At 47.9% G+C, this 26,142-nt stretch overlaps 3 protein-coding genes across 3 annotated transcripts in view; 2 read left to right on the forward strand and 1 right to left on the reverse strand.

Annotated features, from left to right (window-relative positions):
- LOC119448851 (ubiquitin-like modifier-activating enzyme 1) overlaps window positions 1-26,142 on the forward strand; it is a 114,881-nt gene that overhangs the window by 70,471 nt on the left and 18,268 nt on the right. The window lies entirely within an intron of this gene.
- LOC119448852 (hsp70-binding protein 1) lies at window positions 8,498-16,819 on the reverse strand. The gene is made up of 3 exons (XM_037712063.1): window positions 16,559-16,819; window positions 11,816-12,099; window positions 8,498-8,855 (listed from the first exon to the last, which is right to left on the reverse strand). The coding sequence occupies exons 1-3, from the start codon at window positions 16,817-16,819 to the stop codon at window positions 8,498-8,500; spliced, it is 903 nt and encodes a 300-aa protein (XP_037567991.1).
- The window catches only part of LOC125945004 (ubiquitin-like modifier-activating enzyme 1), a 17,850-nt gene continuing 9,886 nt past the window's right edge, over window positions 18,179-26,142 (forward strand). The window contains exon 1 of the mRNA XM_049666528.1: window positions 18,179-18,184. Within this exon, the coding sequence (XP_049522485.1) occupies window positions 18,179-18,184 (6 nt within the window). The remainder of the gene's footprint in view (window positions 18,185-26,142) is intronic.

Raw genomic sequence — 26,142 nt, forward strand, 5'->3', positions numbered from 1 at the left:
CAAGTATTTTTTCAGTTACAATTCTAGAATGTATTGTTCCTCCGTTCATGTGTAATAATGCCAACTCCCTGAATCAAAAGAAAATGAATTGGGCTATCCTAATAGGAAACAAACAATTGTAATACGTGTTTCCTGTTAATATTCAATCTTTAGAGACCAGCTCTTAGGCACCCGTTCCTGCGGCTAGCGCCGGCGTCGTCCCTTGGCGTCCCTCGTAACCGAGCGAACGAGCACAGCGAAGGATGAAAGAGCGAACGCGGAGCGCGGATGAAAGACCAGTATCTTAAAAGCGTCTGTTCACCAAAGCGCGGCATGAGCGGAGGTCGGTCCTCGGCGGCTGCTGTGAATCGCACCCACTTGTCACCCACGCGCTACCTCTCGCGATCTCCCGATTAGTGAGGCAGTCACGCCACACTTCGCTCCGTTTGCAACGTGCCGCGCGAGACAGATTGTCCGCGTCAGCCAATATATCGCGAAATGAAAACACGTATACAGCTGCACTGAAATTTTGCATTAGGGAGTATCGTAATCGTCCATGAATTTTTTTTATCCATGCCTTTTCCTTTCGCATGGCCATCATCGTCTACTACTTCGTCGCTTTCTCCCTCTCTTTTTGTTCTACCGCCCTACCCCAACGCTCAGTAGCAGGCTAGATCACAGTAGTTCAGGCCAACCTTTTCAGCTTTTCTCCCAAAATAAATATCTCTCTGAAGAAAAAAAGTAGGCTTAGTATTTAGTGCGGGATCCTAATTTCGCAGTAAACACTAAGCCTGTATTGCAGGGCTTGGCACGGCATTTTCTTAATCTCGCTTTTGGTGTACGGCGTACCCGCATGTAACTAACTATTAACAAAGATTATTTCCACCCGTGTTTCACCATATTAGTATAGTATACTGGATACATCGATGAACTTCTTTGGGCTCCTTGCGAATGGCTGAATTCCTGTATTTCTGCGCATATGTTATTGACTGCCGGAATGTTTCACTTTGGCGACCTGATCGTCGCAGCTGTGGCGTATCGAGGAGGTATATGCCACTGATTTGTGCCTGATGAGGCAGAAACAGTGTTTATAAGTGCTTCCTGCATTCTTTACTCAAATGGAAGTTTTCTTTGCCTCTTGGGACCCACCGCAGTACAATTTGCAATGCATGGCATTACAATGCCGTACATTGTAAACTTAAAATTTTACAATGCAGTGCAGTACAATGCATGGCATTGCATCGCTGAGCTTGAGCTCGCGGTTTCAATCCCGCCCACGACGGCCGTATTTCAGTGAAAGAGAGAGAGAGAAAAAAAAAGGCTTGTGTACCTAAATTTAGGCGCAGGTTAAAAAACCCACCATGGTCAAAGTAAATCCATAGTCCTTCACTCCGGCGTGCCTCATAATCACATCGTGGTTTTGGCTCGTAAAGCCCCAGAATGTTTTCTTTGCCTCTTGACTACTCTTTGCGTGCGCTGGCTGTATTGCCGAGTAGACGCAGCGAGAGGTCTCACGCGTGCTGTCGCGCGATAAAAGGAATTACGTGTCTTATGGTTCGATTTGTACCAGGGGTCGTCCCCATGCGTAATGCCCATTGTTCTATCCACTAGGATTCGTGGCATGATGGAGTAACAACCTTACCACTCTTTCCCACGTAGCATTGCACAGCGTTCGGTATGAGCCTGCATCGTAACCAAACGGGTTCTAGTGTTTCTTCAGCGGAGTACAGTAAGTCAGTCGTCATGCCGTCGTCCTCGGCCCACTGTCATAGTCATCTTCAAGCCAATGCCTTTGTCATGCCCTCGCGTTGCACTAGTCTTATACAGGGACACTATGTCTTGCACCAAAGGGGCTTTACCTTGCACCAGATCCATATATACCCCCATGATAGTGATGATGATGATGCTGATGATGATTATTTACTGGTATTCTATTTAATACGGGGTGGTGAAAAACAGTCACCGAACCACTTTGATTTAATGAGGTATGCTGTTCATGTTTTTAATTCTAGCATTTTGTATACATCTCCTTAATTTTTTTTCTCTTAAAAACTTCTACACCTGCCTTGTACCGCTACCAATGCCAGTAACGGATCCGGTCGTATCAATGTCTTCTCTGCTTTTCTTGCACCAATACTCTAAACGTCTCTATCTTATCTGGACTGCTGACTGGTTGATGCCTCCATTCATTAATGTCCTTACACGGACATAAAGTGTCATCTGGTAACACTCTGCATCAAGCCCATACGATGCTAGATGACCAGGTAGAGCTGCAATATGTTTCGCATTACAATAATTCCCACAGCGCGTGGGACCTGCATAACGTTGTCTTGTCTTTTGGTTTTCGTTTGTTTCAGATTCACGGAACAGCAAGACTGCTTCCGCCCTACCAGCCTCCAGCCATGCAGTGAAACAAGCGATACGCCCCTACAACGTCATACATGCTCGTCATACTGCCAACTCACAGTCAACTCCCTAAACTTCATTTTTAAAATTATGCAAATCACAGCACTAACATCTGAGCTTGTTGACTTCGTTTCTTCAGCGCATGGTATAGAATCAGTACGTTGGTTTCTTGGTCTTAGATAAGAGGACCGTCCAAGATAAATTATCAACCACGAAACATTGATGTAAGGAACGCGCCGAGCAAATTGTATATTACAATAGCGTGCGAATGAAAACTCACAGCAGGCCAGACATTGTCGCTTTCCACTTCTGGCTGCATGCTACGCATTCTTGATGCCTTCAGCAAGGCGCCACAGGTCCAGCTTCGCTTTCGTCTTTTGGTTTCCCATCCCTGCTGTTGTGTAAAAAAGTCTACGGAATGCGTATGCTACCACCTGAGAGAGATGCAATGCGATAGCATGTGAAGCACTCTAACAAATGATGATCTCCCACTAGACTTTCATATTGAATGAACGTCACATTTTAAATGAAACTTAAGGACATTCTTTGCGAGAACCCTATGAAAGTCTCAATCGAGCTATTTCTCTGCAAGAAGTATTATAAGTTAACGAGTGATTCCGGTAATGCCAACTTCAGGTGTGTAAAGAGTATGTGACCACCCTAAAATTGTGACCACACCTTCAGGTTTGGCCGAAGTCGTTTTCAATGAACCGGCGACTGAAATCGTGTGTAGCAGCGGCAAATTACGAAGCTTCATTACTTGTCTTCCAGTTTCGCTGCCCTCTCGCGGCTCGTACACTTCAAGTTTAGCTGCGCATTCTGCTCCGGGGTATCGCGTTGATACTACAGTCGAAACCTGATGTATCGAATCTGGAGGGGATCACAAAAAAGTTCGAAATGTAGCTAATTCAATATATAAAATAAAAACGTTGTACGAAAAAGTCAAGGGGGTTTTACTGCTGTTCATTATACACAATAATTCGTTATGTGTGGGTTCGATATATCCGGGTTCGACTGTACTCCCTTTGTCGGGCTAAGCCAGAGGCTTAGCCCGAGAAAGAGCTGACTAAGCGGGCTTGACGGGATAAGCTCTGGCTTAGCCCGACAAAGAGCTTCGTGTTCTGCCGCCGCCTTTTGCAAACGATCTCGATTCCCATGTGACTTCTAAGCGAGCAGCGCGTTCGTGGGACATTTCTCGTTCTGACGGTTATCGTGTTGCTTCGGCCTAGCGACGGCGTCTCTCCGAAGCAGCCGCGACCACCATCTTGCGCTTGCGAGAGTGATGGTATAAAGGATTGAGGTTGAGGTGAAGAAGAGATGCATACTTCTACAGCCCCAACGGGAGCACGCCTGGGCGTCTATGGGGAGAGGGAAGTGGGAAGAATGAGGATATGTTTAGAGGGGGAATGTGGGGTCCCATAGCAGGACTGGCAGTGGGCAGCAGCAGAGACCTAGAGTCTGCTGGACAAATCGCAGGTGTCTTCCAGAAAGCCGATCGGCGCAATCGTCGATGCTACCGGTGCAGCTGAGAGAGAGAAGAGGATGACGCCGCTCTGTCACGTGACGCTGACCTAATAGCCTGCGTCTGCCTTCTTACATCTTGGCCATTTTCCTTTCTCTTTTTGATGACAAATTACAATCAGTTGCTAATGATAGCAACGGATTGTAATTCGAATATAGGGGAAAACATAATTCTGCAGCTTGTGTGTAAGTCGTACTTTACGCATTTTCTGACGCCATTTTACTTTAAAAGATTAATTTAGTTCAACAAGACACTTGCGCTTGGCGGACGGCCCAGAACAATGAGGACTTATGCTGCACTTCAACTTTCGCGTATGCGCGTGATGTACTTCGCTTGTGGTGGTGGTGCTTGTGTAACGTCGTCTAACGGCAGTTCGGCTGGTGGTACTTGTCTACGTCCGCACCAGCTTCGCTGTACATCAACTTTTACAGGGTGGAATCAATGGAGGCAGACTTTTTTTTTCTATTCGTGTCCACGCGCCCCTCCCACTAGACGTCGTTGTCAATGATAGCCCACAACGCCGAGAGCGCTTGAGTCATCCGTATTATGCTACCTCATGCAGATATTTCCATAAGGTCCGGTAATGATTTCTTTATAACATGACACATACACACGACGGGAACTGGTCATGCAAATGAAAAATAATATCGGTATCTGTAAATAATTATTTAAAAACATGAGCAGCGCATTTGGTGAGGAAAAAAAAGGAACATTTTGAAAAATAACTACATGTGAGAATACATCGCAGCAGATGGATAGCACTTCTAGCAACGTAACCTGGTCCGATGAGTATGCTATATTTTTCCCCTTACTTTACTGCAAAGAGTAGTTATTGCATAAAAAAATACTCTCACCCCATTTGTTCGTGTAATGGCACGTACACACTAGCGGCAAAACGCGCGCGGCGCGCCGCCGCCGGCAAAACGCACCAGCGGCAGGGCGGCCATGATGATGATGATAATGATGCTGCTGCTGCTGCTGATGATGATGATTTATTGGCATCTCCTTTGAAACGGGGTGGCGACAAATAGTCACCTAGCCTGCTTGATTTAATCAGGTATACTACACATGTTCTTTATCTAGCATTTTTGTATACCTCTCATTATCTTTCTGTTTCAAAAATTTAGCTTGTACCGCTGCCTATGATTTTAAGAGATCAGGTCGTATCCATCTTTTCCCTGCTTTTTTTCCACCAGTACTCTAATCGTCTCTTGCTGATCTCTACGGCTGATCTGTTTATGTTTCCTTCCACTTTAAACCCAAGCGCTTCTGGAGTTGCACGTTACCTACGGTTCTCGCTGGGTGGATCCCGTCGCATTCCATTAGGATGTGCTCAGTGGTCTCTGGATCTTTACTGCAGCATACACATGTCTCATCTAGTTCTGAATATTTGTTCCGATATGTTTTCGTCCTTAGGCAACCGCGGCTCGAGCACTGCCCTTTGTGTTATCGTACAGATTTTCCCTTCTAATTTCTTTCTTCTCATTCTTGTAAATCTCCATTGTCCTTTTCGTTTCCATTCTTTGCATCCAATTCACGGTCTCTATTTCTCTCACTTTCTTTCTGATGACCCCTGGTTGTCTATTTACAGTTTCGATTATCCTGTACTTGGTTGCCAACTTCCTTGACCTCTTCCTCCATTCTGTGTCCACGCTTTTCATGTAGAGATACTTGTGCACTTTAGCCGCCCATTTATTTTCATCCATGTTCCTGAGCCTTTCTTCAAAACTAATTTTGCTTTGTGCTTCTCTGACTTTAAAAGAGGCCCAACCCATGTCTCCATGCACTGCCTCATTTGTCGTATTACCGTGTGCTCCCAAAGCCAACCGGCCTACTGATCTTTGGTTAACTTCCAAACCCGCCAATATATCCGATTTTAAGCATATAATGGCATTTGCGAATGTTAGCGCTGGCACCATTACTCCTTTCCAGATTCCACGCACCACCTCATACTTATTGTGGCCCCACAGTGCTCTGTGGGGTCACAATAAGCGGCGCGCCACACCAACTGGCGGCGCGCCGCTGCGGCAATCACGTGACAGACTAAACTCCTCTCCTCTTCTCGAACTATCCGGGAGCTCACGCGTGCAGATGATAGTGCGAAACGAGAAACAAGCGGTCGGGCGGGTCCGCATGGCACCAGTTTCCCGCGCGCACGTCACGGAAGCGGGCCGCTCTCATTGGTCTCCTTCATCCGCGGCACGCGGCAAACCGCAAAAAATCGGTCCAGGAGCGATGCCTGCCGCGGCAACAAAAACCCGTTTCGCGGCTGCTTTCGCGGCGCGCGTCTTGCCGCCGGCGGCGCACCGCGCGCGTTTTTCCGCTAGTGTGTACGTGCCATAACAAGTGTTGGTTCAGGCACAACATAACGCAACAAGGTGTAAGAATGCAATTACTGTACGAACAGTTCCGCTGTTTCGCGTCGACGAATTCTCTTCCATTTACTGTCGAAGCTGCGTCTAAATCTGGCAGTGCTTGCTGCAAGCTTACTCCTCGTTTCTCGGATTTCCTGTGCAAATATATAAAGATCACAGCAAACCTTCAGCAACAATAATAATTGTGAGAAATAGCATTTAGGAACTGGTATATGTTGTCGCACTTAAATGAAAGTCCTAGTTTGTCAAGTGCACTTAGCCCGTAAACAGAAGCGCGCGAATGCACGCAAAGTGCCTCGAGCGGCCAGTCGCGCGGCAATTTTGCGTGTATTCGCCGGCTTCTTTCCCGCTCGGAAAAATACTTTTTTGTGGCACGTATATTGAGCCACAGAAAGCTGTATCGAGAGTTTTTCATGTTGCTCTACAATGTTCTCATTGACACTTTTCATCTAATTATAGTATGTGAGAAGTTGATTGATTAGGTAAGGCTACTTAGTAGTCGGGCGGAACGCAAAAAAATAACCTTAGTATCTCCAAGCGATGCCAAACATTACCTTGGTTCTGTCCAGCCACGTGGCATTTGCATATGTTTTAAATCTTTGTGCATGATAGTTGGGACACCCTACATGTATATATAAGCAGGACATGTGTCGAGTGAGCTCCTGAATGACACTTTTCAATGTGGTGAACGCGGTTTAAATCACGGATCCGGGACCTCAAAAAGGTGCGACGTATTGCCAACGCATTTCTCTGGCATTTACAGTTTAATGGCCACTTAATTTTCTGGCGGTTCTAAAACCCTCCCCGACTGGAGGCTCCCTTTATCAGACCACCTCTATAGCTCTTCATTGTTTGAAGTCGTTTCTTCCTCACTGGCGCTAATCACATTGCTCCAGAAATACTAAGGCCTAACAAAGGTTACTCGATAGCTTGCTGTGATCGGTCCAGTATATCAGCCAACTCTAGCGTACTTGCTCCACGGAGGAAGGAAAAAGACTAGGAAGGAGTGCCACATGACAGTCCTGAAGCCTAGTCGTATATCGGAAGGGCTCCTGAGAAACAGGCCCTCATCACGTGATAGGTATGCAGTAATTTCTAGCCCTCGAGTGCGCACAAGACATGGAGGGGAGTAGAGCGGACAGTGGGTGCGGCGAGGGCCGATTTTAACGAGCGTGTCGCTAATAGCTATACCGCAAGCCAAACGATGCCTTGAGAGCTCCGGCAATCGCGTAGGGCGCATTTCCCATGCATCAACGCGCAGATGAGCCGAGGAGGAATGGAGGGGCGGCGACAAAAGAGGTTGCCTTGCCGAACTCTTGAAGAAAGAACTCTTGAAATTCATTACGGCCTTATCGTGTCTAGAGCGTCGTGTTATTACGGTAACCGCAAGAAACACCCATATTTGGTCTGTACCTCGGTTTCGTACAAAATATAAGTACCAAACTTTGGCATACAACGTCCGTACAACACTAAACACATATGAAAACACAACTAGTTGGAGTAAAAAACAGTTACGTTCATACTTTTGTTCTGTTGTGTGCTAGAAAAGGATTAATTATCTGTAAATGATATCGACTATATACTGTTTCAACTATACGACTATAATATTCATGTCTTCTTTTTATACATTTGTGTGACTGATAAATATATCGTTACTTGTAAATTTCCATATGCATTTCTTTGTGCATTGTAACTAAATTTAGATGCATTTGTGTGATTTATGTACAAGTTGTATATATAGTCTGCTTGTTTTCATTTTACCTTTGTCACGGCGTATCTATCATATCAACCTGCGCACCTTGTACAGCTGCTTCCATGTAACGGTCACCTGGGCCCTGTCAAGCTGTTTTTAGCCCAGCGGACCTTCCAGCTTATTGTCTGGTAAATAAAATTTCAATTTGAGGCTAGCTCCCTGACGTCGTGTTCCCTCCTAGTTCATTTCCTTCCTCCACGACTCGCTCTACAGGCAATTGCGCAACGTCACGACGCCTCTGGAGGTCAACGCCGTCATATGAAATGAAAGCATTCTGCCATATGACAGAAGGTTGTTGATCCACTCTTTGCAAGAACTAAGGGTAATTGTAGGTCAGCTTCGAGTTTTCGATAAGAAAACGGTCGCCCTTTTGAATAAGGGTATACATTTTATTGTCCGTATAAAGACCAACGGCCTCGAGCACGGAAATTCACGAAAGGTAATCGTACTGATATCTTAACATTAAGAGCGGATCGAGATTGTCCTCGACCGCTCGCTGCGGTCGCGGATGAGGTCCAGTATCTCGGTCGAGTACTGCACCACTTCCTGGTACTGCGCCGCATCACCATGCTCGCGAATGAAGCCTGCCAGCGTGGCCATTAGAGCTTCCCTGGCCGGCAGCTCCCTGAGCAGCGGCTGCGCGCTGTGCGTGGCCATCGTCAGCAGGGCGCTCAGCAAGAACTGGCGGCAGTCGCCGTCCACGTGCGGAAGCATCTCGACGGCGTCGCGGGCGAACTCCGAGGTGGCGAGCGTGGAGCGGAAGCCGTCCTCCTGGCTGCAGAGCGTGGCCACCAGGAAGCTCGCCTTGGTCTTGAGACGCCTGCGACAATTTTGACCGAACGTACTATATACGCAAACAAAAAACGTGTGGCCCACGAAAACGGGACAAAGAAATACATTCATACTTACTTATACGTACCGCCCTGACTTGTAAATAACTACTTTGTTCGAATATTGCCCTTATTTATGCAGTTATGACGAGGCTTTCTAATCACCCATTACAGGGCTGCGCAAATACAATTAGATTTCTTTTCCAGAGATACCAATCGAAGTCACTCCTGCAACGTTCAATTTCGAAAAACTTCCAGTTTCTTGCTCTGAGGTGATAGCCCCTCGTCTCACGTGATAGTCTCAACTGCCTACACCGGAACGACGATAACTGGCCTGGCGACAGAGCCAAGGGACGGCGGTGGCGGCGACAGCACAGCGGCTCACACACTGTGAAACTGCGGATTGAATCCTGAGTGCGGACAAAAACTACGGCAGAAACCAATTTCACGATGTCTGTCGACGGAAATGTGATTAGCATTCAAGCAGTGCATATAGTGACACACCGTATGGCCTTTAATACCTTTAATGGTCATTCTGAGACTTCCCTTGCTTCAACTATACGCGATGTACACTGTCTCCGGTATCAGTCGGCATTGCTGTGGCGCTCGCTTGACAAAGTCGCCATTGAGCATGACGGCGTGACCACGACTTTAAGACATTGCAGTGCTAACGATGGAAATACGAAGACGGAATGACGTCGAGGGAACGGTAAAGGCGGCATACATGACGACGACGGCGTCACGACAACAAGGCGACGATTCTGAAATGACGCTTTTATAACGAGGACAGCGTGACGTCGCCGGCGTGAAGACAATGGGATGACGACGAGTGCATAACTACAATGGCATGATGAGAGTCGGATGACGAAGTTGGAGTGACCGCGTTGCAATGACTACGACAGCGTCAGGACAACAACGAATCCATGTCAACTGTATGACGAGATGGACCTGATGACGATGGCATGGGAAGAGCTGACCCGCTGTGGTTGCTCAGTGGCTATGGTATTGGGCTCCTGAGCAGCACGAGGTCGCGGGATCAAATCCCGGTAACGGCGTCCCCATTTCGATTTGGGGCGAAAAGCGAAAGAACCCGTGTACTTAGATTTAGGTGCACGTTAAATAACCGCCCAGATGGTCCAAGTTATTCCGGAGTCCTCCACCACTACAGCAGGCCTCATGATCAGATCGTGGTTTGGCACGTGAAACGCCATAATTTAATTTTAATTATTGACAAAGCTGGAATTACTACGACGCAACGATTACTACAGCATCACTACCGCGAGCACGTACCTAGTGGCCCAAGCTATCAGACAACTTGGGTCACTACTCGAAAAATAATTGGAACGCCACTAATGCATGTACAGGAACAGTAAGGTAATAATCATCGTTAATGCTATCCCTTTTGAACCAGTGTACAGGGATCCTGCGTGAGCTAATTAAGTTTAAGTTTATATCTATTGAAATCTGGCATTTTACCTGTCCCTGCGTTATCGTGTAAAGTTGTCAATGCCTATGATGACCCATCCCCACCCCTTGCTTGCTTTTATCCTACCAGGATTAAAATCCTCTTGGGGATCACCACCACTCATCTTGCAGTTAACGTTCCCATCAGCTTTCAGCCTCAGTGAACCTGGAAGGTGGACCTTTCCTCCGTCTCTGGCTGGATGGATAATTTCGCGCATTAGGATGTACTGATGCGTGTGGGGATTCTTTTTTTTTTTCACCACCAGATATAGGTCTCATTCCGTTACTAGTGTTGATATATGGTTGAGGACAACTTCAGGCAGCCACATTCGGCCTCAGAAGGCAAGGCGCTGCGATTTGCGTTGTACAAATTTTTTGTCATTTTTTAGTTTGCCATCCTCGTAAAGCTCTATGGAATCTTTATTTTCATCCTTTGCATCCATTTTAGCATCTCGGTGTCACTTTCTTTTTTGACTCAGGGTTGTCTACTTGCCCTTCCAATTGCCCTGTACTTGATCGCCAGATTTCTCAACCTCTGCCTTCTTTCTCTGTGCCGATACGCTTTTGATGTACAGAACAGTGTAGCTGCCCATTTCTTATCAACCATGTTCCCGAGTATTTCCTCAAAACAAATCTTGCTCTTTGCCTCTCCGATTTCAAAATACGCCCAACACATATCACCTTCCTTTGTGGTTCTACCACGGGCACACATCGCCAACCGGTCCACCGCCCTCGGATGGACATCTGCGGTATTTCCATGGGAAAGGTACTGACTTTCACGAATAACTTATCACGCAGGTCATGATCGATTCAGAAATATCTGGAGGAAATCACTTCTACGCGCTCACAGTTTCACACCCTAAATTAGCAATACCGTTTTCGGCTGCCGAAAAACTGTTCCAATGCGCGCAAGTATTTAAGTATGGGAGCTCACGTATTATGGGAGTTAAGGGAGACAAATGCACCATCTGCAGTACCAAAGAAGTTGTTACATAGACCTTGACCTTTAGCTACCTTTGCGCGAACGTGTCTCGTTCTTGGTTCAAAACAGAGCGCTGGAAGTAATGCCGCTGAACGGGACAGGTTCTGTTAGGCTTTTCTGCGTAAATTGATGTACTATTTCAGAGTGTGAACGAGCAAAATAACTGGCAAAGATGACCGCAGTCTTCTACTCCATCTCCTCGTCTGCTCTCAAGTCCACCGCATTCCACCAGAAGATTCACGTTGATTGTGGTACACGGTGGACTCTCCGCGTTGTCAGCCTCAATTCTCTGAACAGTATAATAACCAGGGGCCGAATTCGCAAAAAGAAGTTCTTACGCTAAAGCTGTTCGTAGAAGCAGGTGTCAGCCAATCGTGGTGTTGGACACATCATTAGCTAAAGCGGCTGTCCAATGGCAAGCAGAACTTAGGAACGATCGAAACGCTGTGTGAATCCGGCCCCAGGTTGGTTGCTGCACTCCAGCATCTGACAGTGGTTTCTTGCCTGTTGGTCGCTTCGAAGAGGGTCCTTCGCAACACGGCTGGTCCTCCCAGCTTCTCGAAGTTGGCGTAGGCGTCCCTGTTCTGTCGCACCATGCAGGACAACGCGTACAGTGCCTTGCAGCGCACCTCGTCATCCGTCTCGGTGTCCAGCAGGTGTAGCAGGCGGCGCGCACTCAGCAGCGCCGCTCGCTGGCAGTGCGGGTTGTTCTGCACCAGCTCGGCTATAAGTGCGCACGTCTGCACACGAACCACAGAACTCGGGAAGTCCAGGAGGTCGGGAAACACCTGCCAGCAGATGGAATGAAAAAGTTTATGTAGTTACATTTAACTTCCGTAGACTCTACCCTAGTATGTGTCTTCACTTGAAGCCTTTTGTGCAAAGCACATGAAACATATGCGCGTGAAAATTATGTCTGCACGATAGCGGTACTCTATTTAGCTTGCACAGCACACGGAATGTGCATTAACTTGTGGTACAGCTCGATCTCTGCCGAACCTATCCTAACAAAATAGTCAATTGTACGTTTTATCGTAACAGTTGTGAAATTGTTTTCATCGTCGTCCCTGTGCGCGATTATATTATTCTGTGCTACACTGGCAACTCTTGTCGCGCGCTATCTCTCTTCCTTTCTTCCTCTTTTTATTGCGATAGCAATTATATGGACACTTGAACCGGATTTCTGCCGTCGGCGTCGTCGTCGCCGTCGCCGTCGCCGTGAGGTTCCGTATAGATAAAATCTTAGCCGCGCGCCGTATGCCCCAGAGGCAGCGTGCGGGGACGCGCGCTATCACGGAGAGCGAACGCACTCAATCTCCCACGCGCAAGCAAGGAAGCGGAAAGCCAGCGCCGGAGGGAGCAGGGGGGGGGGGGGGGGGGGGGGCACTTCTCTGCCAACAACCGCGCTCGTCGCTCGTCCGCACAGTCTCTTATCTCTCCCACGCGCAAGCAAGGAAGCGGGAAGCCAGCGCCGGGGGGGGGGGGGGGGGGGGGGCACACTTCTACGCTGCCAACAACCGCGCTCGTCGTTCGTTCGACCGCACCGTCTCTTATCTCCACACGGCTCTGACCTTTATGCGCATTCGCCGCTCAGTTTCCGTTGAAGCGATAGACCGCACGTACCTTCGCCCGCTGCTGCGGCGTACATATCCGCTCGCTGCCAGCGTTTTGACGGTCGTTGTCTGCAGTCATTCAGTGTGATATATTCATGTTTGTTTGTGCGCGCTCACACCACGCTTGTTCAATCAGTTAGTAATAGTCGGGCCACATTTTCCAACGCACGCTACACATGCAATGCTGCCCGGATCGGCAGTGCAGCGCTACAGGTGTGTCCCTTCGCACGCGCTGCCCACGGGAAGCGCTTCTCATCAACACCACCGTTTCACACGCGCCTTCTCGTGGTCATCGAGTCGGTCTTCATGTCGGTCTACTTGCGCCGCAGCACACCTGCTTACTTAATCAGCTCATGTTTGCTACAATTCATATTGCTACCAAAGCCGCTCACCTTACTTCGTATGACATTGTTGTGTTGCTATCGCATTCATCGCTTCGCCCTTAGGGCGAAACTGTGACATTTTTTTTCTCTTAGGAATGATGCTATATACGTGTGGTGATATTTTTATTGCGATAGCAACTATATGGACACTTCAACCGGATGTCTGCCGTCGTCGTCGCCGTGAGGTTCCGTATAAAGTCCAAAGGCGATAAAATCGTCGCTGCGCGCCGTATGCGCGAGTGAAAGCGCGCGGGGGACGCGCGCTATCACGGAGAGCGAACGCACGGCGGAAAGCAAACGCGACCGTCGCGCGAAAGGCCGTGGGGGTATGGGAGGGAGGGAGGGAGGCTGGCGACGCTGTGCTGCGACACCAAATGCTTATCTTACAACAGGCCGCAAGGGGAACTGGCCACTCAATCTCCTACGCGAAAGCAAGAAAGTGGGAAGGCAGCGCGGGAGGGAGAGGGGGGCAGCTTCTACTCTGCCAACAACTGCGCTTGTACTTTGCCCGGCTGTGACGGTCGCCCGCACCGTCTCTTATGTCCACACGGCTCTGACCTTTGTATGCGCTGTGCATTCGCCGGTCAGTTTCCGTTGAAGCGATAGACCGCACGAACCTTCTTTCGCTGCGGCGGCTGCGCTTGCTGCCAGCGTTTTGACAGTCGTTGTCTGCGGTCATTCAGTGTGATCTATTAATGTTTGCTTGTGGGCGCTGACACCACGCTTGTTAATTCGGTTAGTAAGTGAATGTGTCCAAGTTTATGCAGCCGATAAAACTACTATCCCTACTCCGAATAGCTCTCTACTAATTTGCTATCACAATTGATGCTTCGCCTTTCGGGTGAAACTGCGACATTTTTTACTGATTTATTTTGCAGTGCCTTTAGTTATGTGCCTATAGAGACAGGAAGAGAGCGGTGTGGATCAGAGAGCTTACGGGGATAGCCGATATTCTAATTGACATTAAGAGAAAAAAATGGAGCTGGGCAGGCCACGTAATGCGTAGGATGGATAACAGGTGGACCGGGCCGTTAGAGATACAGAATGGATACCAACAGAAGGGAAGCGCAGTCGAGGATGGCAGAAAACTAGGTGGGATGATGAAGTTAGGAAATTTGCAGGCGCAAGCTGGAATCAGCTAGCGCAAGACAGGGGTAATTGGAGATCGCAGGGAGAGGCCTTCGTCCTGCAGAGGACATAAATATAGGCTGAATATGATGATTATGATTATGATAGTTATGTTATGAAATGTGATGCCTTTGTATCCCTCTGCATGGCCTGTGTGAGATTATGTCTCCTACACTGCATCATTACTACCCCGTACAATAATTCCCTGAACTGGCGATATGTAGGTTACTTGAATAAATAATAAATAATCTAGCCTAAACTAGAAACTTTGCAGAGAAAAACCAAAGAAAGCTTGATTGTGACGTTTATACAAATCTTAGTCAACGAAGCTTCAGCAGACATAGAGATTAGTTTGACTAACATGTTTCGGACGGCTTGATTTCCTGCTAGTATCGCATTTAAGAGACGATGAGGTAAAAAAAAAAACACCGCATATCCACGGGGTGAATGATGATGAGTGGGCGAAGCTCCGGAGGGAATCATCGGTAAACCGTGAATCTTCCGTGTAATTCGCCCAGTTTCGCCGCAGTAAATCGAACGATTGACTTCCACCAATGACACGCGCCATATGTGACGTCATTCCTATTTTATAACAGCGCCCTTCATTATAATTGCACCATCTTCCGCTTAAGGGGACGCTAGCACAAACGCGTTAGAAACGTGCAGTACTCTCTAGTAAGGGGGAGAGGCCACAGTGTCTTACGCAGCCGTTTACACATGCCGGAACGTGCACCGCGTTTGCCGACGCCATCACATGACTGCTGAGAGAGTATAACCCCCCGTATTCATAAACGCTCCTCGACTTGAACTTGACTTGCCACCGCCTTCAACGCGTTTCGAACGCGCTGCCCAAGGCGGTGGCAAGTGAAGTTCAAGTCGAGGAGCGTGTATGAATACGGGGGTAAGGCGGAGAGGCCACAGCGTCTTACACCAGCTTCTTACACGGGCCGTAACGCGCTAGCACAAACGCGTTAGAAACGCGCAGTCTTTCGTTAATGTTGGGTATTTATTGTCATCGTGGTGCGTGTGTCCATGTGCGCTTCGTGGCGTAGTGGTTAGCGCCGCGCGTTCGGAAGCGAGGGTCCCTGGTTCGATTCCGCGCTACGGACACAACTTTCGGAATTTTTTTTTCATAAAAGTAGACGTGGCTACCTACTACGACTACGACGACGACGACGACTACTACTACTACTACATACTACAGAGGAGGGACAGACCCACACCCTAAGGAGCTTCGCCCCTAAAATGTCGCAGCTTCGCCCGAAAAGCGAAGCATCAATTGCGATAGCAAATTAGTAGAGAGCTATTCGGAGCAGGGATAGTAGTTTTATCGGCTGCATAAACTTGGACACATTCGCTTACTAACTGAATTAACACGCATGGTGCCAGCGCGCACAAGCAAACATGAACAGATCACACTGAATGACCGCAGCCAACGACTGTCAAAACGCTGGCAGCAAGCGCAGCCGCCGCAGCGAAAGAAGGTTCGTGCGGTGTATCGCTTCAACGGAAATGAGCGGCGAATGCACGGCGCAAACAAAGGTCAGAGCCGTGTGGAGATCGCTTTTAAAGACGGTGCGGGCGACCGCCACAGTGGGGCAAAGTACAAACGCAGTTGTTGGAAGAGTAGAAGCTGCCACCCCCCCCCCCTCCCTCCCGCGCTGCGTGGAAGATTGAGTCACTCAATCTCATTGAGTCACTCAAACTCATTGAGCCACTCAATCTCCCACGCCTTCGCGTGGGAGATTGAGTGGCCAGTTCCCCTTGCGGCCTGTTGTAAGATAAGCATTTGGTGTCGCAGCACAGCGTCGCCAGCCTCCCTCCCTCCCATACCCCCACGGCCTTTCGCGCGACGGTCGCGTTTGCTTTCCGCCGTGCGTTCGCTCTCCGTGATAGCGCGCGTCCCCCGCGCGCTTTCACTCGCGCATACGGCGCGCGGCGACGATTTTATCGCCTTTGGACTTCATACAGAACCTCACGGCGATGGCGATGGCGACGGCAGAAATCTGGTTGGAGTGTCCATATAATTGATATCGCAATAAAAATAAAACGGCCCGTGCCCGCCTGCTCTATATATGCCGTAACCGCACTCGGCCTACTTGTTCGTGGTGGGTATCGTATACCTGGAAGCCGCCCATCTTCTCGAAGTCCTTGGCGTAGTCGACCACGTCGATGTACTGCTGCACGTTGGCGATACAGGCGACGAGTACGCGACCGATGTTGTGCGACTCGCTCAGGCACTCGCGGATGTTGCGCAGACTGCGCCGCAGCTCGTCGTACGGGTTCACCAGCAGCTCCCGCATCGTCCGGGTCAGCCACCGGATGCGGCTCGTGTCCAGCCTCTGGGGGTCGGTGACCGGATGGGTAGCCTCGTCCTCGGCCATAGCTGCCCGAGTACGTCGCTGACCTCGACTGAATTAGGGCCGCAGATCCTTCGCGATGGTCAGAGTTCTTCGCCGATGGGAACGACGCCGAAAACCAGCTTCTCTTTCTTCTGCTTCTTCTTTACCCTTCGCCGTGTTAAGTGATCATGATAATGATGATCACTCCTTGTATAATGGCATCGTATAATGGGATAGGTCACGAACCGGGTGGTAATATGTTATAAACGAACAAAATATATGTTAATGAAGGTATTAAGGAAACCATGTTATTATTCAAATCAAATAGCGTGTAATAAGGTAGTCAGCATTACATAAATAGTGATGATGACTTCAGACATGGGCACATAGCCCTCAAAGGGGGATTGACGAAGAAACTTGTAGAACTCTTGGCCAATGCCCGATAGTGGGTATGAGCCAATATTAAAGGCAAGCCAACCAGCCGACCGGCCAGCCAGCCAGCCAACAATGACAAATGTGGCTTCTGATGAACTCGCGATCTTTATATTCTTTCACGGGCCACGAATCTCTCAATGGGAATCTGAAGGCCCATGCCTCGGCCCGATCGCACGTTCACCGAGCCTCAATGTCAACGCGACGATCGTGAAGGGGAAAGACAAGAACCCATCCCAAACAGTTTCACGTCATCCTGCAACACTTCAGACTTTAAAGACAGAAATTCCCCCCGACCCTCGTATCACTCACGCGCGACGAGACAGTGTCGTGGAGGCAATTACAAACACATTCCCACAACGCACGTTATATCACGCGATGTCTCCCACGCAATATACACACACTTGCCCCGATTGCAACGCACCGGTCACGCTGTACCATGCGTTACAGGCATGTCAATTCACAAAATCAATAGCGTGTACCACACACTCGACCGCACAACCGTGGGAAGCTTTCTGGCTGTTTTGCTGTCCAACGTTGACTCCGGGGACCAGCTTGATCTGGTCAGGAGAGCGCCCGCGCGGCTACAGCTCCTGTACTGAGGACTCCACCCAAGACCGAGGCCTCCCGGCAGGAGTGTCCCGGTGCGATTTTGTACCCCAATTAAAGTTTCTCTTTTTGTCTCTCTCTCTCACTCGCATAGGTTGCCACGCGGCATTATGTGTGAATGAGAGATAAAGCAACGGAACGGAGAAAGGCATGGGAGGTTAACCATAACCAGAGCATAAAATTCGATTTACTACCCTACGTTGGGGTGTGGAGGGGGGGGGGGGGGGAGATAGAAAGATACGAAGAAAGTACAGAGTGTCAGAGGGCACAAGCACACGATCACAGATAACAATCACCGCACACTACCACAGCACAGGTTAACATGAAGCACTATGAACACCAAATAAAGCTAAGCAAGCCATGCAGGTATGTTGTTCTTAATAATCGTAGCAATGACTTCGTCCTGCTCTGCTTCGTGTGCTTATGAAGTCGGCATTTGAAAAAAAAATTTTTTTTGCAACAACGCTCTTTGATCAGAGCGAGATAACGCAGTCAAGAGAGATCGTCTGTCTTAACGAGGACAGTCACGCAGAACTTGTTCCAAGGTTCTCGCAATCACAGTCATCACACGTTGTCGGCTATTACATCGCGAAAGGCGAACTACTTTGTACAGGCCACTGTAGTCATAGCCGACAAAGCAGCTATAGGGTAGCACTCAATTCGGCAGAGTCCAGGTGGGATGCGAAGGCGGAGCGAAGAGTCCGGGTGTTACTGTCGGTTATTTTGAAAAGTTGAGGTGTTCCGCACAAAGTACGTTATGTTTCGCGCAAGTACTCCAAGTTAGCGGCATCTGACTTTGACAACGGCATCGATTCCTGTCTACTGCCTTCAAGAGCTGACGGAGCAGCGTCGTTGGCGTGCACTTTACCTATGACGCCGCAGTAATTTGGAAGCCACTGAAATGTGACGTGGTGCCCTTTCTCCGCTAAGGCATTAGTTATTTAATCTAGAGCGCCAGTTGCTCGCGCGGTCCGCGCCGCAGGGCTGTAAAGGCTGTAGTAAAGGCTGTAGCGCTGCCTTCGACTCACTCAATAGGTTGTTTAGAGGTTGTTGTTGGCTGACCAGACGAAGTGCAACGCGAAGAGCTGCAAGTTTCGCAGTCCTCGATGCCGTTGGGTGGCATGTCTTGAACTTTATGGTGGTTGTTGAACTCTTGTTGGGAAAACAACGGCCCCGGTCCAATTCGGCATAGTCGCTTATCCTTCAATGCAAATATGCACATGGTCGGTGTACCTCTCGTGCAAAAAGAGCAGAAATAGTTTTTTTTTTTTTTCATAACAGAAGATGATAGCTCAGATTTTTTTTTCTCACTTATAGTACAGAGTACGGCGGGTTGAACCAGACAACAAGGGGGTATGAATGGTTTAGTTGGGGTAGTGAAGCCTGATGGAAGGCTGGCGCAATAATCAGAAATAGTCGCAAAAAATCACGTCTGTGGCCTTTCTGCAGGTACACATGCAAGCCGAAATGAGCGTTTTAAGGACTGCGACCTCCCTTGAAAACCGTGTTCCTTTACAGTTGAACAAAAACATTTGACCGCGCTCTATTTTCCTCGGGAATAAAAGAAAAGGAGGGGCAGCCTAGATTTTACATAATCTTCAACAGGGAGCTTACAAGACAAAAAATCTCCCTTTTACGTAAACGGAGTTTTATTTCTCTTGGTCTTTGGTTTTACTGAGATTTGTATATGCTTCCATTATTAGTGAGCGAAAAATAAACGAGCAATAAGAGATAAAACGTCGTTTTATGCATTGAAGCACAAAAGTAACTGGAACGCGAATTCATTTCTCCGCAAAGTTTAGGCATTACTTTCTCGAAACTGGGATACTGGTGGAAGAATTTGTTTCACGTGGATCCGCCTTGCGAACTCCACGGCTAGAATTTGTAAATTGAAATATAGGCCATAAGGTAATTAGTTAAAAACTGAATTGGTGAATTTTTGTTAATTAGTCGATTATGCACTTCATTTTTTTGTGCAAGTAATGTCCGCCTCTTCGAGTAGACCAGCTCATGAACTAGAATTGTGCTATCTGCCACAGGCAACCTTTAAAAAATTTTTAAAGTGGTCGCTGAAACATCAGGGTACACAGATGTCATCAGCGTTCAGCATCATATGTACCCCATTCATAAGCTATTTTTCAAGTGAAGGAGAGTGATGTTGAATAGTAAAGGGCAAAGGACTGCCCTTTGTGGAACTTCCTTTTAAACAGCATAACAAGGTGTCAGAACTTCAGGAGTTGCCATGCAAAGCTGCCGTCCTTCGAGATAGTTGGATATTCATGCACGAAGGCGTGCTCCAAAGCTTACAGCTTCAATGACCTCAAGAACTAAATGATGTAAAACAAAATCGAAGGCGACTTTGATGTAAAGGAGACTGACGATTGGAATATGCCCAGTAGTTAGGTGCTCTTCTACGGAGGAAATCAGAGATATTATATCGTGCAGTGCTGATCTATTCTGTCGAAAGCCACTAACTTCTTTTGGATAGATGCCTCGCGTTTCAAGAAACCATGTTACTTGCTTACGAATAAATTTTTCCATTAGTTTCCCAACACAGCATCAATTTCCCAACGCAGAGCAATAGCCTCGTGAAGATGCGTAGCTGGTCGGCTGCTTCCCAGGCTCGATCACAGGTGCAATTTTAGCAAGTTTCCATTCGGCAGGCACTGTCGCTCATGCATCGTCGCTGTCTTTGCTGCACCAGTCGTCAGATTCACATACATTTCAGAATATTTTCTTTGTTCTTGGCTGTTCATTTCTTTTTCTGCATTTACAAGAGTTCCTAACATTCTTGGTATGCCATAGTATATGCAATCGACTCTGCGGCCTAGCACGTTGACGGCTCAACGCCAGCGTTGCCATTGGCGATTCCGACGCTGCTACATGTGTCTCTCTCCATACAAACGCACCGAATGCGGGGAACAAATACGCATGTGTAGCGCACGCGCGGCGCGATGTGGGAGGAGGCATTGCGACGGCGGTGGGCCTCATGATGACAGACGTGACAATGACGACAGCACTTAGCCGGATGCACACTTCAGTCATTTTTGCTTGTTTTTGCTGTTTTTGTTTTGTTGCTGGCGTCCTAATACTTGAAGAGTGCATACGGCAGGCATTGCCAAATCCTGAGCTTGTCACTATTGTTGAAAATAAAAGTGTACAATCATTGCATCCTACCGGTGCTAACATAAGGGGCAGGAACTTGAAGGTTAACAAAGAGGCTCGAGAACAAGTTAAGGACCGCACAAAGAGCGATGGAACGAAAAATGTTATGCCTAACGTTAAGAGACAGCAAGAGAGCGGTGTGGATCAGAGAAAAAAGGGGGGTAGCCGATATTCTAGTGGACATTAAGCGGAAGAAATAGAGCTGGGCAGGCCATGTAATGCGTAGGATGGATAACCGGTGGACCATTAGGACTACAGTATGGATACCAAGAGAAGGAAAGCGCAGTCGAGGTCGGCAGAAAACTAGGTGGGGTGATGAAATTAGGAAATTTGCAGGTGGAAATTGGGAATCAGCTAGAGCAAGACAGGAGTAATTGGAGATGGCAGGGAGAAGTCTTCGTCCGATAGAGGACACAAGAATAGGCTGATGATGACGATGATGATGATGAACAGCCTCTGAAGTTGGTTGCGCTAATGTGTCATTCATTACCTCAATGCTATATTCATGCTCTTACGCTGAAGCCACGTATTTGTTCGGAAGCACTGCCATAACTTTCTCCGCTGCTTCCCAGACCTGGTTAGCCCTAGTCTTTCTTACTGACTGCTCGTTCCTTTTCTTAAATCACGGAGAATGCTGGACCTCACAAGCCGTTGCCCTACCCGACACCTGGGGGGGGGGGGGGGGGGGGGCGGATATTCTGTAAGAGTTCACCTAGTGGACTATCCTCTTCGTCTGTCGCCATTGGCTCCAGCTTCACGAGCGCGAAGGAGACTGGCTGGCACCTTCGCGCTCATGAAGCTGGTTCCAATGGCGACAGACGAAGTGGACAGTCCACTAGGTGGACTCTTACAGAATATCGGAGCCCCTCAGTCCAGGGCCCCACTGGCCTCTGCCGCCTGCCTGCCTGCCTGACCTGGCTAATTAAGGATTTTTGTCCTGTCAAGTCGGAACGGGCGAGCTGTGCCGACCACCGCTATACTTAAAATATTTTCCAGCCAAATAAAGTTTCTATATATACAGAATATCCCCCCCCCCCCCCGTATACGTTTTGCACAATGTCCAAAGTACCAGGACGATTTCTTTTCTGTTTTTTATGTAAATTACCTGTGTCATCTTACGGCTTGACTAGTTTTAGGGTTACTTCAAAGTCCACATCAAATTCAAACCCACATGCTTCGATGTCATCATGATTGTACCTTTGGTGCATGGATCTCTACTACCGCTAATTGCGCTGTGCAACATTGCACCGTTTTCCGGATTGCCGCAGGTTGTTAAAATGTTTGGCAAATCATACTTCAAATCACCACCAACGAAAATAGATTTACGGATTCTTACCTGATTTTCTGCTAGCGTTCTTCATAAATCTGTTCCTTTTCACTTGTTGCTACAACACCAAATACCGCAACGTCCAGTGGCGATATGGTAATTTTCTGAATAATATTGTTTTACAATATTATTCTGTTCGTGCATGTCTGTCGCCGCTTCCTTGCACATCTGCAACACTAAATTTCCCCTTTATTTGCATGCGAGAAGTGGCAGTAATACATATATATATATATATATATATATATATATATATATATATATATTATTTCAACCGAAACTTGCCTTAAGGCATAACGTAGGGTATGTATTATATGTAAGCCTAGAGACCACTGCTGTGTATGAAATCAAGCAGTGTTCTGTGGTATTTGTTGTTGCGTACCCAACGGTCATACCTGATCGTGACCCTGTAGCGTAAGCCAGCTGCAGTAGGAGACATATGAGCGCGTTCCGCTTGCAAGTTGGTACACGTCCATACTAGGTGGTAGGCATCTGCTTGCGTCACTGGAAGAGGACAGTATGGATATGTCGCACGCAATGGAATGTGCAGTGAGTTCCATACAGATGTGATTTATGTAGTGCTCAGATATGCATACTAATATTTTACGCCTTTCAGAGTTCGCCGATCATACATCATCTGTAACGTTTTGTAGCAAGGTGTGAGACCGGGCTAGTTGGTATTCCATATTGATACGACCAGCGCAAAAACAGACACGAAACTCAAAAAAGAGGCGACGAGGACAAGAGCTCGCCGTTTTGTGTTGCTCATTAAAGAATTGCAGATAATCACTTAATTTAAAGTTAGTGTTGTTTTTTTACATAACCAAGCTTAGACTTGTGGGCAGACCTTAAGATGGCAAGATCTCATCAGACAAATGGGCAATGATGCAATGATGGCATTATTATTGCGATAGCAATTATATATAAGGACACTCTAGGCGAATTTCTGCCGTCGCCGTCGTCGTCGCTGTGAGGTTCCGTATAAAGCCCAAACCGCATGAGAGCGATTTTGTGCGCGACGGCGACGAGCGACGAAACGGGCCGTCGCGCGAGCAGATCGCTCGTTCTTGTCACTCGATGGCTCGGTTCTGGAAATCTAGAATTCATCGCTCGGTCGCCCGGAAGTGCTATGAGCGACTAGCCAATAGCGCGAAGTCGGAACAGGTTGTACATCAGTCAAGTACTACCGATTGTAGTACTTGAGCGAACAACGAAATTTTGAACCTAGTGCAAGGCCTTAAGAAATATCTATGCTGCTCTTTATAGTAAAACACATCAACTTAAATTAAGAAAGCACACGTCACGCCAGTTTCGGCGCGTATTTGTTGTCCTCATACCGGCAACGCCGGGGAGACGTCGCTCAGAGTCGTCGCTCACATGCGGTACGTCTTGTAGGCGACGAGCGAACGCGACAGCCATCTCCATCGCGTCGCTTGTCGCTGTCGCGTGCAAGATCGCGTGCGTGCGGTTTATACTTTAAGTCCACAGGCGATAACATCGTCGCCGCGCGCCGTACGCTGTATGCGCGAGCGAAAGCATGCGACATTGCCGGCAATGCGGCTAGCGCACACAACGGCGGGAAGCAGGAAGGAAGCGCGCAGTCTCCCAGTCACGCACAACGCTCCGGAGGGAGGGTAGGGAGGTGGAGGGGCCGCTCTTTATTGCGGCCGCGCGCTCCCGCCGGCACGGAAGGCTCCGGAAAGAGGGTGAGCAGTGGAGGGGCCACGCTTTACTGCGGCCGCGCGGCCCGCCGGGATGGAAGGCTCCGGGGTAAGGGGGGGGGGGGGGAGGGGGGGGGCGTTCTGCGCCGCTAGCAGCCGCCCGCGCGGCTGTATCTTGAAAGCCAGCTGCGGCGGGGGCAGAGTCCGCCCTCCCTGTATTTTCGCGGCTAAGATCGCGTTGATACGAGCGCCGGCACGAAGCACAATTCCCTCGCTGCTGCTGCTGCACTGACTCACTCTTGCGGTTCTGACAGCGAGTTTCCGCGGTCATCGAGTGAGATGCGTTCATGTTTGCTTGTGCGCGCGTGACACCACCATGCTTGTTAATTTAGTTAGTGCGCCTATGTACAACTTTATACGGCCGATGAAACTACCATCCTTACTTTGTATAGCTGTCCACCAATTTGCTGTCGTAATCGATGCTTTGCCTTTCGGATGAAACTGCGACATTTTTCGCAAACCAATTTCACTCTGCATTGTTTGTGTCAAACAGGTCATTTGAAATGCAAGGACTCCCAGATTCCTTGGCATAATCTTTGGCAGAAATATTTTGTGGAACCCTCACGTGATTTAAACAACACAGCGCCTGACAGCAATTTCCAAACTGTCGTTTCTGGGCGCAAAAATTTGAGAGATGCAAGTACACACAATGTTGGCATTCTACTGGGCCCTCTTTTTAGAATGTTTGAGATAGAGCTTACCTGTACTCACTAAGAGTTGCAGGACAAACATTTTCGCACCACAGGCTGTAAAAGCTTAGGTTCCCAGAGTTTGCCTTGGTTAACAGCGGCAACTACTGACATCGCCGGGGACCGCCCAATACAAAAACACATTGCCACGGAAGTTCTAAGTGCGCACATTGCCCGAGCCCGTCCCCACCATCTTGCCTGGCTATGAGAAACGCCTCTGGAGTGTGTGATCATGTCCCCTGCTATAGGCGCATTTAGATTTTGACATTTTAGCACATGTCTTAAACTCATGACAAAAGACCTGTAGATGGTTTACAGTTTTTCGGATTTGAGCAGCTGATGAACAGATTACAGTAAGATTATCCACTTAAGCGGATGCCTTTGTCCCTGCACCGGTATATCCCTTATAAGGTGGTGTCGTTCGGATAAGTCTGCACATTGGTTTCAATTAAAGCGGTTAAAGTGCCAACAGGTGCCGGGAACATTGTGATTCCTTCTCAGATTGAACAGCACATAGGAACAGTTATCCTGACTGAGCCATTATTAGTACCACGCTATATTCAATGTAACAGATTCGTACATACTCAGTGACGCGGTGTCCAATGCCAAAATATTATAAAAAACTAGGAATGGATCATAATGTCGCATGCAGCAGTGCTGTCTTGATAAGCTTTATATTTTCCTTATCATGGTCGTTTCATGCTGCAATGCTTCGTAACTCAATGCCGTTTCAATTCTTAATGTATATCATGAAGAGCGTAAGCGCTCGAACTTAGCTATTTTATTACTGAAATGCGCAAGCTTGAAAAGCAAACAGGGAAAAATAACTTTATTCTTGGCACCTTCAGGCTTTCGGTATAACATTTGGGCTGTTTGGCTGTTTATGTGGCTTGATTCTGTGTGGTCAATAAAAATACCCGTGGCAATTATGGGTGAATTTTATATTGATCATTTAAGTAAAAACGAATAAAAAGAAGTAAAAACTTCGTGATTTATTATTGGTTGTTTGACTTCTCTAACTATATTACCTTGTGAACAAGGCGGAGGCAGATGCCTTCGCTTCAGCCATGGAAACAATTCTAAACTTGAGAAGGGGCAGGCTGATTTACTTGCGAATTGATATCAAATAAGGAAAGTTGTGCAGCCGCCGAAAACGAGATTAAGCTGCTGAACGCCAGAATTGCAGCTTTGGCAACATGTAGCAAATCCGCCCAGCAAACATCCGATGCTGTCTCAACTACAACTAACTTGCGCAGTGTTACTGACCAGTTGTCTAACATTTCGTCTAGGTGTGCGATAGCGCTGAAAATGGATGCGACGCTCTAACCTTCTGTTTTTTTTTTTTTTTGGAACTGACGACTCTCCTAACGAAGATCGGGTAGCATCCGAACAAAAATAATCAAGTTCTGCTCAGAAAAGAAAGCT

Source organism: Dermacentor silvarum, chromosome 4 (assembly GCF_013339745.2).
Source record: "Dermacentor silvarum isolate Dsil-2018 chromosome 4, BIME_Dsil_1.4, whole genome shotgun sequence".
Classification (NCBI taxonomy): Eukaryota; Metazoa; Arthropoda; class Arachnida; order Ixodida; family Ixodidae; genus Dermacentor; species Dermacentor silvarum.